This window comes from Chlamydotis macqueenii, chromosome 1 (genome assembly GCF_036417535.1).
Source record: "Chlamydotis macqueenii isolate bChlMac1 chromosome 1, bChlMac1.mat, whole genome shotgun sequence".
Classification (NCBI taxonomy): domain Eukaryota; kingdom Metazoa; phylum Chordata; class Aves; order Otidiformes; family Otididae; genus Chlamydotis; species Chlamydotis macqueenii.
The window spans coordinates 189,373,298-189,389,150 of record NC_141556.1 but is presented as its reverse complement, the minus strand read 5'-3'; the positions used below and the strand labels follow the sequence as shown (position 1 = coordinate 189,389,150).

Below are 15,853 nucleotides of genomic sequence, written 5' to 3'. Positions count from 1 at the left end.
CTCATTCCTGACTTGAGCAAGGTACCATAAAATTCACAGGTACAGCATACGCGCACAGCCCTCTTACAGGAATGCAAGTGGCACATTTCTCCCTCTCAATATTACCTATTCCTTCCTTTCTGAAAGACTGAACATGCCAGGAGTTTGCTAAATATTATCACCGTGATTTGCCAAAACCACAGCCAAGTTTAATAACAATTAATAGTGCTCTACAATACACTACATATTTTACTACCAGTGTTTTACAGTTGGGCAAAAGGAAGCACAGACCTGAAGCTAGACATCAGATATAAAAGGTTTTCAGGTACTTGAAAATGCTGCCAGCCAGACAGTGGGATCTTTAAAAGGAAATGTAAATGGCAATTCAAATATAGCAGCAATATTAATTTAGCTCTTGCAATAAAGTTAGAAAAGATCTAGCATGAGGAAGCAAATGTCAATGGTTGGTAGTTAAGACATGAAAAACACACGTCAGAAAACTGAAATCCAAATTCATCCATGTAAAAATTGGTCTAATAGAAGAAAATGCCTCTCTTCACAAACTCTTTTCATTTGTATCTCATACTGTCAGTGCTGTTAACAGCATTGCTGCATTGAGAAACATAAAGTTGACCCAAATTATTTTGGATTCTGACACATCAGGAGCGAGAACAGAATTGGAATCAAAATACTTTAGAAAACCCAACTAGTGAGTTACCTGTGAAGATGCAGCCCCTAAGCTGGAACACAAAAAGAGGCTCACTAAACAGTTCCGCATATCAGAGTTCAACTGGAGGTTTTGACTGGGTCCCCCATCATCCTTCGGGGGAGAACAGCACCTACAATTAGTTATTCATGTACTCCAAGTTTTCTCTGTTAGTTACTAGCTCACGTAGAGCCTAATTGTCTTAGTCAAGGCCTCAAACACAAGCAGGGGGAATGAATCCCCAGTTGCTATTGTGCAGACATAAAAGCCACCAGGGAAGATAAGGAGACAATTTGAGTTACTGTGTGTGACAAGGATGAATTGTCCCAACACCGGGAACAATTCAGCAGGCTTGTATCGATTGACCTAGCGTCCAGAGTTCCTCTGGCCTAAAACCCAGCAGCGCATAATCTTTCAGTCTGTCCTTACCAGCTTATGGAAACAAATAGCAGTGTGCTCTCCTGGATATAAATGCTGACAGGAATATATGGTTTGAACGTGTTTTAACATATTGTTTGGGCCCAAAAGCTCTGCCTAGGTAAGGCTAATTCTTTTTAGGGAGGTTAGCTAACACCTTTTAATTACAGTGAACTCTCATTTATCCAGCATAATGAAAGAGTGGAATAATTGCTATAAAGCAAATAACATATAGATAATGCAAAACGTTTGCATGAGAAGAGGCTGTAGGAACATCCTCCATGGAGCGTACCCTCGGTGCACATCGATTGCTCAGGGAGCTGAGGCAGTTTAAGTAGGAGAAGGAGGACCAGTGCCTGGTACCAATGGAAGGTTTACAGCTTCTTGCTTGATGTACCACTATGCTGCACTCAGGGCAAAGTTAAACCATGCTCCTGCCCACCCACTGGCATATGCCATTTAGGAATTTGCCAGTCACCCATGAACTGAAAAACTAAGTCCTAAAAACATACAGAAGATTGAACTGATGACAGGGGGCTCACTGCAGAAGTTATCTTCTTACCTGCTGTTCTGGTTTTGTTTAGTCGGGGGGGGGGGGGCTAAGGTGGTAGCTTCTGTAGGAAACTGCTAGAAGTCGCTCCCCTCTGTTCAGTGGACTCGGCCGGGCCTAGGGCGGACCCACTGCTGGCCAAGGCCGAGCCAATTGGTAGCAGAATGTCCTGTGATAACGTATTTAAGAAGCGGAAAAACAGAAAAAAAAAAAAGGAGATGTGAAGCAGCTGAGCCGGGGCAGAGAGGGGGAAGCGCGAGCCTTGTGGGCCTTGCAGGCCTCACTCTCTGGCCTCCCACCAGGCAGCTGACTGGGCCCAACTAGGCCCAGTCTGGCTGCAAGAAGTGGAGAGGAGATGAGAAGTGAATAAGATGTAAAAAGGATCCTGAGAGGCGTCTGCCAGCCTGTTGTGAGGAACAGCTGCAGACGCCAAGGTCAGTGGAGAAGGAGGGGAAGAAGTAATGCAGCTCCTGGCCAAGATTTCCCTGCAGCCTGTGGTGATGACCATGGTGGAGCAGGTTGTCCCCCTGCAGTCCATGGAGGTCCACGGAGGAGCAGAGATTCACCTGCAGCCTGTGAAGGACCCCACATTGGGGGAGGTGGATGCCTGAAGGAGGCTGTGGCCCATGGACGGCCCGCTGGGACAGCCATTCTGGAGGGACTGCACCCCGTGGAAGAGATGACCCAGGCTGGAGCAGTTTCACAAAGGACTGTGGCCCATGGGAGGGACCCCACGAAGGAGCAGGGGAGGAATGCGAGGAGTTCTTCCCCAAAGATGAAGCAGCGGCATGAAACAACGCGTGATGAACTGACCACGACCCCCATTCCCTCTTCCCCCCTGTGCCGCTTGGGGCGGGGGGAAGGTAGTAGAGATAATGTTAAGCCTGGGAAGAGGGAGGGGTGGGGGGAGGTTATCTTGTTCCCTGTCTCATTCTCCTGCTAGTTTTAGAAATAAATGAATAGCTTTCCCCAAGTCGAGTCTGTTTTGCCCGTAACGGTAACTTTAGGGATCTCTCCCTGTCCTTATCTCAAACCTTGAGCCGTTTTCCTTATATCATCTCCCCCTGTTCTCTCGGAGGGTGGGGAGAGCAGGAGAGAGACTGCGTAGTCTGGTCCCGATCAGGGCTGAACTACGACACCTGCCTGGAAACACAAGTACTGGGACACCTGTTAAGAGACTATAGGTAGACCCTTCTCTGGCCCAATGCTTTTCTAATTAGCTTCTGGCCAGTACAAAGATGGTGCTCTGGAGACTACTTCTTTTCCTTCTGCCTCTGATATGCCCCCTACCTGTGGGATGAAGATTTTGTTGCCATCCTCTTAAGTTCTTTGGTAGAGAAAGGTATTTCTGTCTCTTTACCACTTCTTTAGCTTTTTGGACTTCTAGACTCCCCAGGCATGACTCATAGAGGCAATGCAAATATTCACATCTGAGATGCATTGTCCAGTTCCCCCATGGAACTCTTCATAGACAGTAGAGAGAAACAGACCCTTTTAGTGCTCAGTTCATCTGCTCTATATTGGGACAAGGCCAGTACCACCACTGCACATGTGGTTTTGCTGAGCTGGATCCTTCCCATCCCATGCTCTTGTGAGGAGCTCCAGGCTGTGAGCTGCTGCGGCTTCTGGAGTTTTCCTCTGCTGCTCCATGAAGCTGGTGTGATGCTTGCCAGGTCTGCTGCTGCTCAGCCAGCTCTGACCAGCAGCTTTAGAAAACGGGGAACTGGTGATCCCTTTGCACCCAGCAGAGGTGCTGAGCAAGGGACACCTGTGCTACAGCAATGCCATGCAGCACTGGGAGGTGGGCACCTTGTTGCGGGTACCACCACTAAAGGAAGCAGCTTTCTTCAGCCCTGTGAGAACTCAACGCAACTCCTTCTCTAAATGAAAGCCGAGAATCTGAATGTGTGAACAGCACTTGCCAGGGAAAGCCTTTGACTCGCCCTGAGTGAGTCAGCAAGTGGAATTTTCAAGCCTTGAACTCTTTCCCAGCTCTGACCAGGGTACTCTTAATTTCTGCTCTGCTGTACAGTTTTTGCCACCTCACTCAATCTTTCCACTGACTGCTCTGTGGCTGCCTGGAGGTCTAAAGCCTCTGTGGTGGTGAGGAATTCAGAGATTTTCTTGTTTGTGGCTAAAAATTCCCTAGAGGGCCTTGTTCTCCTTGTTCCTTTGGTAACAGATGTCACTCTCCAGGGCTCACCACTCTGAAGGAAGTGTGACTAGAGGCACGAAATTGAGTGACTGAGTGCATTGAGACCTATCTGTCCTCATAATTTATCTGCGTTGCCTCCACTCAATGGGGTCCTTTTCCTCTGCCTGCTATCCTCCACTGAGAGCCAAGGGTGGATCCTTCCTTCTATGCAAGCCCACGTGTTGATGATCTTTGTTCAATTGAAGACAAACAGTCATGTCCTGAGTCCTGCCACTGCCTTTCCTGCACTAGGCTTTCTCCTGTTCTCTTCAGCTGCAACAGTTCTTGCTGGAAACCTGGCTGTGCCCAGACCCTGCAACTTCAGCTGCTAGCAAGAAAACTGTTTGTCTCACAGTTTAACTCCAGGTACAACACCCACACTGCAACTTCTCACACATCAGCCCATCTTTGCAGAGTTTACTGCCTTCAGAGATCGATGCTTGGGTGAGATCCATCTGTTCCTTATGCCCACACCCATTCACACCACCAGACACATGGCCAACAGTGAGATCATCAGGTGGTCTTCCAACTGAGAGGCTACCACATCCCACGTGGGCTTGACAAAAGCAATCAATTAGCCTAAGTCAAAAGTTCATTTAGGCTGCTGCTGCCTACAGCAATGGTGCACACTAAAATCTGCACTGTCTACACATGAATGATCTCATATAAAAATAATAGGGTAAATGTTTGGGCAGCTTTTACATCTTTCTGAAACTGCAGCTTCTCCTGACAAGAAACCATTCAGACTTCTGACCAGCTCTTTGAGGCAAAATAGTGAAGGGAGAAGCAGACCCTAACCACCTCACCTATCTCCTTTAGGCTAGGTGGCCTAACCCCTCTCTGCAGTGGGATGTTGCACAAATAGGGGAAATACTTGCTGCTTTTTTATAAATGGCACCTGCTGCTCAGCAGACCAGAGAAGACATCTGCTGGGGACACGGGCAGCAGCATTAAAAGCCATGCATAATCTGTGCAGTATTGGTCAGCATAGACTAGGATGTGGCTGGGCAGCCTGAAGAAACAGCGGAGGCAATGAAACCCCTGAATCTCAGACCAGAGCTTAAAGTTGCTCCCTAGTAACAGAGGTCTAGGGATCTGCCAGGCCATTAAAGAAAAGGTGAGGCTCTCCCATTTTTGACACAACTCATTCATTCTGAATAAAAGCTAATGGATCTGGTCACAGAGTGGTTGACTCAACAAGAGAGACTGCAGTGATGGAAAGTGAGCCCCAAAAGGATGGACATTTGTATAAAAATAATACTGGCCTGTGGATTATAAAGAAATGCACTGCTAATTTTATGGGTGGATTCTTTAGCTCCAGAGGATGACATTCAGAGAATCTCACATAAGCTTAAGATCACCTACAGCCAAGAGGTAGAAGATTTCCTGTAGTTAAAAGAGGACTGCTGTTTAAACAGACTGGCACCTAGATCTATTGCTCCCAGCCTTTTCTGCAGTGATCTCACTGCTACCACTTTCTTCTCAAGCTCATTTCTTCTCTTGCCTCACCACCACCTCCTTGCAGCACTGCTTTCTAACTGCCTCTGGCCTGGAGTCGCATCACTGCCCCTTGCAGTGGTGTAAGTTAACTCTCCTGCCGCTGCCCCAGCACACCTAAGTAGGTTGTACTCCTTGCTGCGCTGCATTTTTAGCAGGGGAGTGATTCACTTGTGAGCTTCAGCTTCTAAGCTGTCCCCGTAAGAAGAGTGGTAGGGGTGAATACAACAATCCAAGAACAACTCTCAGGTCTTGTTGAGAACTGGCACGGCACAGCTTGCATGCAAGCAGCTGCGCTCTCTTTCACCTGCAAAACAAGGTGGTCACGTCCAAAGTGCCCAAAGTCCCTCCTGTTGGCTCAGCCCCACACTCTGAGAACTGCTAGTCCATGCGAGTCCACACAAGTCAAAGCTGTGCCTGGGAGCACGCTACTAATTCAGCAACACCCAGACCTGCACCTTGGCCCCGTCTCATTTACTAGTAGAGACGCAGCCAGTCCGCTGCACAGACAAATGGTAGAGACGTGTTCACAGCTGAAACCTTCTGAGTTTCAGGGTCAGAACAACAAGCTTTGGCAGCTCTTTAGCAGCTGCTGGATTATGCCAGTACTAGTGTTTGTTAGCTGGCACTGAACAGAACAGAAGACTGGGGCTGAAAACAGCGCACTATGCAGTGCTGTCAGCTACCGCGCTGAGGAGACTCCACGAACTACACTGGAGCTACACCAGAAGAAATGAGAAGACACTAAAGACTGCAGCCTTCGAAGAGAAAGATACACAAAATGGGATATTTTATGAGCATCTTTTCTTAGATTCTTGAAGAGTTTATTTTAGCAAGGCAGGAGAGTAGCTCTTTCCACTGAAAACTGTTGACAACATGCACCACTCACTGCAGCTGTAAAATTTTAGTTCTGACAATGTTTACAGCAGTTCAAATACAACTTAAAAATGACAGCTTCACTGCAGTGGAAGGACTGTCAGAAAAGGGAGAAGCCCCTGTTGTTTAACAAATGTTAACAAATGTCTTTCCCTTATTTCATCTGTGTGGAAAGAAACATCCCACAGTTCACTTATCTGATCCTAATGTCACCTCAGAGTAAAGTTCATGCCAGACAAAGAGTAATCACAGAATAATAAGTATACACTTACCAACCGTATCCATTAGTAAATTAAATTACTGTGATTTTTGGCAGCAAGGGAGAGCTAGGTTAGACATTAGAAATCATTTTTGAATTGTAAGGATAGCAAAGCAATAGATTCATTTGCCTGGGGAGGTTTTGGAGCCTCTATCACATGGGATTTTTAGAGCTCATTAGAAAAACATCTGTTAGGAATGTACTTGGTAATTTGTTTTGGTTTGGGAGTAGGGGCAGAGGAGAACAGGATGACTGCTCAAGATCTCTGCGAGTCCTGCTTTCTAAGATCTCTATAGAAGTCAACACTGAACACTATAATTTTCTAACAGCCGTTTCATTGACACAAAGCTCAATACAACGACCCTTCAGTGAGGTCATAAATTTTCAGGGCTGACCAAGTCCAGTCTAAAGAGGATCATTGGTGGAAAAATTCAAAGTTTTATGGGAACTTGGGAGATTTATTTCATATAAACTATCCATTCAGGAAAGTAAATCCCACTGAACGAAGAATCAACTGACCTGGTTTCATATCCAAAGCAAAACAAGCCATCTTACTGCAATTCTAATTTTTAAAGAGAGAGCTAGTAATACATTTTTTTTCTGCGGATTAATGAGTCGATTGTTGGTTTTCCAACAATGAGACATAAATCTAGCCAGGGTGGTAAGTCTAGGATGATGCCCAGGCTTGACGCAAAGGGACAGCGGTTTGCAGAAGGAGGGTTCAGAGGGCAGCCAGCGCCCACGTCCCTGCAGAGGAAGCTCGGTTTCAGCACCCTGGACAAGATCCGGGCATCCTCGGGGGTCTGGTGGGACGCGGACCCCACGGGGTGAGGTGCTCCTCACTCCCTCCTTACTCCTGGCTGCCAGAGCTGTGATGCCACTAGGCAGGGAAACACCCAGGGTCTCTCCATCAAACGGAGCCCGCCTTTTCAGATTACTCGGTAGGACACACCTGTCAGTGCAAGAGCTAAGAGAGAGATGCAAATCATTTGCAGACGATATAATTACCTGGGGTTTCCACCCGCCGGTAATGGTAGGGGTTAATGCACACTTCTTTCTGTTTTGAGCCAAATGGGAACTCACAACATTCCAGTGGTTTCAGCTCATGGTGAGATTGTAAATCAGGCCAGCGCCACACTCTGCAGTATATGACATGGGGAAGCCCCTTGCGATGAGACACCTGCAGTCGCCCATCCAAGGAACGTGGGATCGTGACACATTTACTGGGCTGACCTGGGCAGCTCAGAGCCCTTTCCAGTTCTTCCATGGCACCTTTTTTCTTCTTTAACTTTTTCACCAAGGAATCAACAGCTTTTTCTGCCCACTTCTCTTCTTCATCTCCTTGTTTCCAGCCCAGCAGCCTTTTCACTGCAGGGCTGGTGAAGGAGAACAAGGAACTGATAGGGGTGCTGGAGTGCATAAGAAGCAGAGATTACACACGAGCGTCAACAGAAGCACAAATCGCTCTCCTGCCTGGCAAGGCTTCCACGGAGTTTCCACAATACCGAGATGGACACTTCCTTCAAGGAAAGGTTCTTCCACACATACGTTTTTGTAGTCTCAGGCGCTGGTTACACGTAGCCCAATAGGGTGGGTCTCAGAACTTTCCAAACACCAAGATATTGCTGGTGAAGCCTGGAATAATAACACAATACATCATTAGGCTTCACACACTCCTTTCATTGTTCCTTCAATAAAGTCTTTTGAAAGAGAAATTATTCAAGATGTGTATTTAATTTTCAATGGTTTTCTGTTTGTTTTTTGCTGTTTATTTTGGGTACAAGCCTTTCTCCCCACTGCCCTCCACACTCATTTTAGACTTGGACTTTGGAAAGCATGAAGTGTCCAGTGACTTCAATTCTGAGTTTAATGCACTAGGCAAATTATTGTAGGTTTAGGGTTACATTTACTACAAAAGAAAATGTACCTTTTTTTTTCCTTTTTTTTTAAATGCTGGTAGCTGTAGGTTCAGCTTAAGCATCTTCTATAAAATTAAATCTGTAATATCAAATTTTATGGAAGCAATGAGTAGAATATTTTTCTGATTTCAAATCCCTCTCTGCCCTTCCAATCTCACTTGACTGTCAAGAGTTGTAAAATATTAACTGCAAAATTAATTTAAAATTCAACTACTCACAGATTTCATTTAGTGGCTTTGAAAGATCTATCACTATTCTCTAAGCTTATTTACATTGTCTTGTACGCAAAAGAAAACCTTGTTTGCCTAGCCAGTCTGTTTTGCTCTCTCCAACAATTCAAAGTTTTCTGGATGAAAATCACCGAGTTTTGGACACGGTTTGTCCTGCAGGGATCCTGAGTTATTTCTGTTAGGAGTTGCTACAGCTGACAAGTCCAACAGAAAGAGTTTAGCTCTTGCGGGTTTTTCTTTTTTTTCTCTCTTTTTTTTTTTTTTTAAATGTAGCTGGAGCCAGTCTAATTTTAGCTGTAAATGACATATTTCCACTGACTGGAACTCTGAGGAAACATGTCCTTGTATTTCAAGCTATTTACTGCTTTAAATATACTTCATGGACCCCCTGTGCATACCAAGTCCAAAGGTCTGAACTATACAGAGGGCACAACTTAAAGCAGGAGGTGGGGGCAGCTTCTAAATGGCTGTCTCCAGAGAAGCAGCTCCATGACTGCCCTGCTCCACCCTTGCAGGAGGACATACGTCCGTCTTGCTCCCCACCAGTAAAAGCCTGGACACGGACCTCAGCACTGCTTATACGCAGCCACCAAGGAGACAGATTGCCTGGTGTTGGGAGCAGCAGGGCTTCATAAATCATATTATTCTGCAGTTTCCTCAAATGCACAGTTCTTGTAGGAGTTCAAAGGGCATTTGGGGACACCGAGTGCAGGCACAGGTACAATGTATTGAGACAGGAGGCCAATCCCAAAGACTGGTTCCTCGACATAGTCTGATAAGCTCAGCACCACACAGCTCTGGAGCATGCTGCAGGGTAAGCATGCATGGCCCAGGGCATCAGAGCCTCTTAGACAACGTGCAATGTTTGCTGATGACCAACGACTGCCTAGAGCTGTTTTCCTCCTAGACCTTCTGTTTGTTGTCATGCCCGTTCCTCTGCCCCACTGTTCAGATGCCCAGCACCTTGAGAAATGCAGACACATGTAAACATATGGAGCTTTTCCCTTCTTCCACAAGAGCAGCAATGACGAGGGCAGGGAGGGGCTCAAGTTCCCAAAAGCCTTCCACAGAGGTAGGGAGGCAGAAGCACATGACCCCACAGAAAAGAAAGCATAACAGCGACTCTTTGGCATGTCACAAGCCCCAGCAGCAGCTGCTCTTCCCCCAGGAGATTCATATTTCAAGCACCAGCAGACAGTAGGATGCATGAAAATATGAACAGAGGCACTACCAAACTGGAAGGAAGAGCAGGTACAACTTGCTTCAGGTGCCTACCACAGCACTGAGCTCTGGCTCATGGAATTTCTACATTATCAATCTACACGTATGTCCAGTTGCCCTCATCTGTCAAGAGAGGCTCTTGACAGAGCACGGCAGAAATCTCTTCACTTGTGCCATTCAGCAATCAGTGATCGATTCCACGGAACTGGCCAAACTTGTCTCACCATGAAAAGAGAAGCTCCAGATTCCAGATTATTTCTCCACTCTGCATTAGTAACAATCCAATGACCTGGAGCATTTAACTGGATGGTTACTAATGCCTCTTAGCCAATGCTGAAGTATATTCCAAACACTTAGAGGCTACATGTGAGAATGAAATAAGTTCAGAATGATTTATCACAGGAAAAAAACCCTCAAGCTGCTTGTAAAACATAATGTGGCTAAAACTCAGGCAGGCAGTCTCCAGCCTACAGAGCCCAGCACCAGCTCCACCTAGGCAGTGGAGCTGTCTGTCCCTCACCGCCCCGGTGAGAAACTGGGAAGGATCCACGACCACACCACTGTCATTGCTTGGTGGCACCAATCCCATCCTCAGGCAGGAAAATGAAATAATGCTGGGATCTCTGTGGATCAGTCCTGAAAGCAGCAGTGGGAAGTGAGGAGAGTCTGGGATGAAAGCCCACAGTACCAGTAGTGGTGTAGAAGACGCAGCTCCAGGCTGAGAGGGAAAATGGCTCACACTTCTTATCTGAGGTGGTCTCCCAGGCGTTAGCGTGTGTAAACAACTGCCCCTGATAAGTTAATGCAACATTACAATCATCAGACACGAAAATATACGTCCACATATAAGTATTGTCCTGAGATTTTCTTTTCCATTTTGACCAAGGTTTTAACTAAACACATTAATCTCGGTCAGTCAAATTAAATAACTCAACAGTGACATCAGTATGAGTCTAAGCACTATTGTTACTAGTGGGAGAGTCGCCAAGACTATGTGTATAAAAGCAAAAGCTGTGCTTTGCAGACCATGTGATGTATTCTCAGATAAGAATATTGCACAATTTCCTACTGTGCTCCCCCCAGTTTCTTCTAAAATCTTTTTTCCCTGAATTCAACTGGCATACAAAATACAAATGGTATTAAATAAACTAAACAGCTTTCAAATAACATCATTATCAGAACATCCTAGTTTAATGTTATTAAACTACATAATACTGCATATTATTCAGCAGACTAAGCCATGTGTTGCTAGGCTTAGATACTCCATTATGAAATACCTAGGCAGCCACTCTGTTGTAGGGCTCTACTGATAGAGATGTCGATTCACAATTTAATTTTAACAGTCATTCAGGACAGCAGTTGCTTAAGCTGTACGCCTTTTGTAACAGGCAACTTGCCTATCCAACGGGAAACTTCCAGCATCTAGTTGGGGATGTCCCTGCTCCTTGCAGGGGGGTTGGACTAGATGACCTTTGAAGGTCCCTTCCAACCCTAACCATTCTATGATTCTATGATTCTATGAAACATTTCAAAGCCATGTTTGATGTATTCTCGGTGCTGATGATGCATTGTGTTTCTCAATGCTCATGCCTTTAGAGTGGCAGGTGGGAGGGAGGTGTTACAGTGTTGATCCATATCCTCACCACATGTATGAAGCCCTAGGCCATACCATGATGGACGTTCTGGTCTGGTCACCTCTATCTCCCTCAGAGACAGAATGATGTGCTACCATGAGTATGAGCCAGGCATCATTCAAGGTACATCCCTAACACAACTCCCTCCTCTGAGACTACATGGAAAGCTTTGTCTATCTGTCAGGTAAGTGACTGGTCAACACCAAACATAGTCAATCTTCCATACTGTAAATCTTAATTCCATCACTGAGTTTAGCCTAAGATCTGAAGCTTGCTTTAGGGAAGAGGCAGAAGACATGGACCCACTCTTTCGTTCCTGTGGTCTGCAGGAGAAGGTGGGAGTGGAAATGCTTTAGCCTACTTCACTTGCTCCATTCTCCCTAAACATAGGGTGCCTACCTCAGCTATGGCTCTACTAGTGTTGGAGAACATTTCTAGGCATAGGAACTTGATTATCTGTAGCATAAATTATTACCACAGTATCTGGAATGGCTTTGGTTTGTGCCAGCAGCACGCATCCAAATAACTCTTGTGCATGGCTCAGGAGTCACTCCTAATAAGAAGTCTGCATAGAGCCATCCTGTTTTGGAGGATCCCACTTGGCCTCCAGGCCAAGAACAGTACCAGATATGTTTAATTTATTACTATGGAAGCAGCCTTTTGGTAGAATTTACTTGGCCACATAAACATGTCCAAATTGTTGACACTCGTGCCTGACCTAGTCACCCTGAAATTCATAAATATGTACTCGAGAAAAACATGTGTGTGTATGGCATCGGTCATTCCACCAAAAGCAAACGTCAAGAAAAAGCTCAGCAAAATCAAGCATTGTGTACAGCTAATGCTGGGTGACATGAGTCTCTCCTGAAGTCTGAATGATTGCTAGGCTAAGACCCAGCAAAATGGACACAGAGCAGCGGGGACTGGAATACCTTCTCCTACTTCTAAGACCATTTTTCATCCCCCCTGTAGAATTAGCCTGTAGGTCCTCAAGTCAGGAGGAGAAACGTGTTCCTCCAGGAACACCACTATGGTAACTTCCACTGTGCTACTAAAGAGCCTGACACATCAAGAGCAAAGAGAACAGACGAAACACCATCACTATGGGCTTGCTTTTCCCTGACCAGAGCCAGGTCCTGCTGAAGTCACTAAGAGGGGTTCCAGAGCTCATGGAAATTAAACGTGCCTTCCTCTGTGTCCCATGTGGCACCATACTGACACCTCCACTATGGAAAGATTTTGGGAAATTTAGATTTTGCTTTATGTAAAAAAGATCCACTGCATTGGGGAAGGCTCACATCACCCCTCAGTAGAATGCTTGTGCAGGTCAACATGCTGATGAAGCTCCCTCTAATTCAGTTCCCACGGGCACAACAGGGGAATTGTACCAGTCCTCATTACATTTCACTCCAAGCTTTATGCAGAAGTCAAAAAGGAAAACCGCACAGATGCTAATGAAAACAGGCTTAAAACACAACTGTGTAAAAGCACAGTGCCTAGTCTCCCCCAAAAGCGCATCTGTGTACACGTGTGTAAGCACAGGTGTATTCAGATGTCTGTACACATCTGGTCCCAGAATAAAGCGCCAAGATGCTGCCTCCACTCGGAGCGCCTGCCTCGGCTAACTGAGGCATGGCTATCAGTCTTGAAAATGGCTGACATCATCCATCTCAGTGTCACTGCAACAGCTAAGTAAGGCCACAGAGGGAGATTTCTCAGAGGGTCGTCTAGACATAAGCCGTGCAGTCCTGGGAGATGCACGCGGCTGGATAACGGAGTAGTGAGACAATTATAGCTGGAAGTCTGCTGCTCGCTGACTAGGTCACAGAAGAACTGGAAGGGAGAAAATTATTTCAGTCAAACAACGTAAAGAGGAATGCTGTGAACACGGACTTAGTTAGCTATTTTTACCTAGCACTGATTCAGTTACTTCTACCTATTACGAAAGAGGTGAGTTTTCTTAGTGTAATGGAGCTTTGATTTGATTTCAAACGTGTCCGGCTGGCAGCAGCCAGCGTGCGCCCAGGGCTGGCAAAGAACTTCCCAGATCCCATTCTCACTGCTGCTTGCTATGGGGATCTTCCACACCTTAGCAAGGAAAAGGGGTTTAAAATAAATAAATAAAAAAGCACAAGTGTGTTTACAAATATTTGGGCCTCAAGTGTGTTTACAAATATTTGGGCCTCAAAAGAAGGAGGAACCTCACCAACCTTGCCCTGGGCCTGCTCCCATGCCTGGGCCTGAAGCACTAATCCTGGCACCAGGGTTTTGCAGGCACAGTGGACCAGGGCTGGGCAGGAGAGGCTTTCACACGCGCATTCACTCCTGAAGAGCAGCGTGGAAGCGCACGCCCGGGCCGCACAGCCGTCACTGCTGCCGCTCATGGCTTCAGGAGTGATGGCCATATCTTACTCTTGACGCACGTAAATCACTTGAAAAGACTCATGTTCCACTCGTGGCACATTTGGGATCCCTCGGGGCCACTTCTTGTGATCAGGACCTGTCAGACAAGGGTGCTGTTATGAACCTATCTGAAACCACTGTCTTTTGCACCCAACAAAATACAGGGAATGAATTATTCATTACAATGTTACTGAGTTCTTCCACAACCACAGAACCTGACACCCACGGTTTTAATTAAATGGGATGTAAAGAAGGTTGTTCTTTTTCTTTTAATTAAGAAACTAAAGTTCTTCCTGGTTTGACCCTGGCCTGCTGCAAACAGGAGCAATTGAAAACAGCTGCAATGACAGGAGGCAAAGTACTTGAGACTCAAATTTATCCATGTTTCACACAGCCCTGGCAACATCTCATTGTTATTCCTGAACGCTTAAATGAATAATGCAAACTTCTGAAACCCATTTTCTTGGTTTCTTCAAGTTTGTTCTGGAAGTCCTTCTACACTGAACTTTACATGAAGCCATCAATATCAGAGAGTAAATGCCACAGTGCTTCATGCCTCTCTGGCCAGTCGTCCACACTGTGGAGACTTCACTGAACTCACTGCCTCTCCGATAAAATAAGGACAAAATTTCACGCCAGTGCTTAGAAAACTACAACATTCAAATAATTTCTCTGAGCTTGTGGAATTACTCCAATATTACCTCATCTACTCAGCATCATTCAGCTTCTCTTGACAGGAATAACACATTATCATTTGACGTAAAGAAGGAAGGATTCAAGTATATAAGCTGCACACCTTAACACAGCTACATAAATCTCCACAGGCCAAAAACTTGCGGATGTGTTTAAGACGTGTAAATTCCATCACAAAAGAAAATCAAGTACCCAGCTCACTTTTGGTATACTCATGATGCCTGACTGGCAAGGGATGTACCAATTCCTGCAGTGGGACCGCTCTGGGTGGGCACATCGACAGATGCTTCAACAAAGCTTTGTTAGTGTGACTTATGATGGGAAGAACAGAGGTGCATGGACATGGTAGCAGTACGCCAATGTGCAAAAGGCTGTTGCAAGCAGGATAGGGGCAATCTGTCCTTTGTGTCCCTGTGAAGAAACAGGGAGAGCACATATGAACAGGATAGCTACATGTTGAGACAGTTACCGCTGCCGGTGGTCTGTGAGTGCAGATTACACAGCTTTCTTCAAGAATAACTACACTGGCCTTGGGGAAGAAGAAGGGACTGGAAAATCCCTTGAGATGAGCCCTTCTGATCCTATGTCCCCTACTATGACCGAGCAAAAGAGCCCCTTTCTTCAGGTGCAGCACTAGGTTAATGTGGCTACACTGGCTTTGGCCCCTGGGTTACCCCGCATCCTGCTGCACAGGGTAAACCCAAACCAGAGGGCTGGACGTTCTCACTGAGTTTTGCCTTTGAAAATCTCACACATTATTTGAAGGCTCACCACAAAACTACCACAACCAAAGTCTGTGCAAAAACATGAAACTGGACTGATTTATCACTATGATCTCTCTTTCCTTCCTTGGTATTAATTTTGAAAGGAAACTAGCAACTACGAATTTATATGGAGTGATCCACACTGTGTTCCCTGACTGGGCCACACCAAAGTTTCTGAGATGTAATCCCACAGGGACACATCCTCTCCTCTGTCCCACACCCTGCTCCCCACAGGCAGGAGGAAGACACCCATTCACCCAGTCCCTGCCTTCTCCGTTCCTGTGGCTGCCTTGCTCAGGCTCAGGCCAGCAGCTCTGAGGAGGAGTCGCTCTCTCAGCTGCCTTCCTCCCGACGAGCCAGAGGCTAAGGAGCACACAGGGGGGGAGCTCCGAGGACGTATTTGTGGGAGAAAGCAGAAGGCAGTGGGATATGACAGGGAGGTGCATCAACCTGCCCTGGGGAGGCTAAAGGTCTTCTCATGGCTCTGGTTATCCCCATTTTATAGACAGTC

At 46.1% G+C, this 15,853-nt stretch overlaps 1 protein-coding gene across 3 annotated transcripts in view; it reads right to left on the bottom strand.

Moving 5' to 3' along the window:
• The window catches only part of SMAD9 (SMAD family member 9), a 40,526-nt gene that overhangs the window by 17,906 nt on the left and 6,767 nt on the right, over positions 1-15,853 (bottom strand). For 2 of the 3 annotated variants that reach the window (XM_086771961.1, XM_086771962.1), the window contains one exon: positions 7,487-8,113. The exons of the other annotated variant lie outside the window; for it this stretch is intronic. In XM_086771961.1, the coding sequence (XP_086628087.1) occupies positions 7,487-7,898 (412 nt within the window). In that variant the 5' untranslated portion in view covers positions 7,899-8,113. The remainder of the gene's footprint in view (positions 1-7,486; positions 8,114-15,853) is intronic. 3 annotated transcript variants of the gene reach the window in all.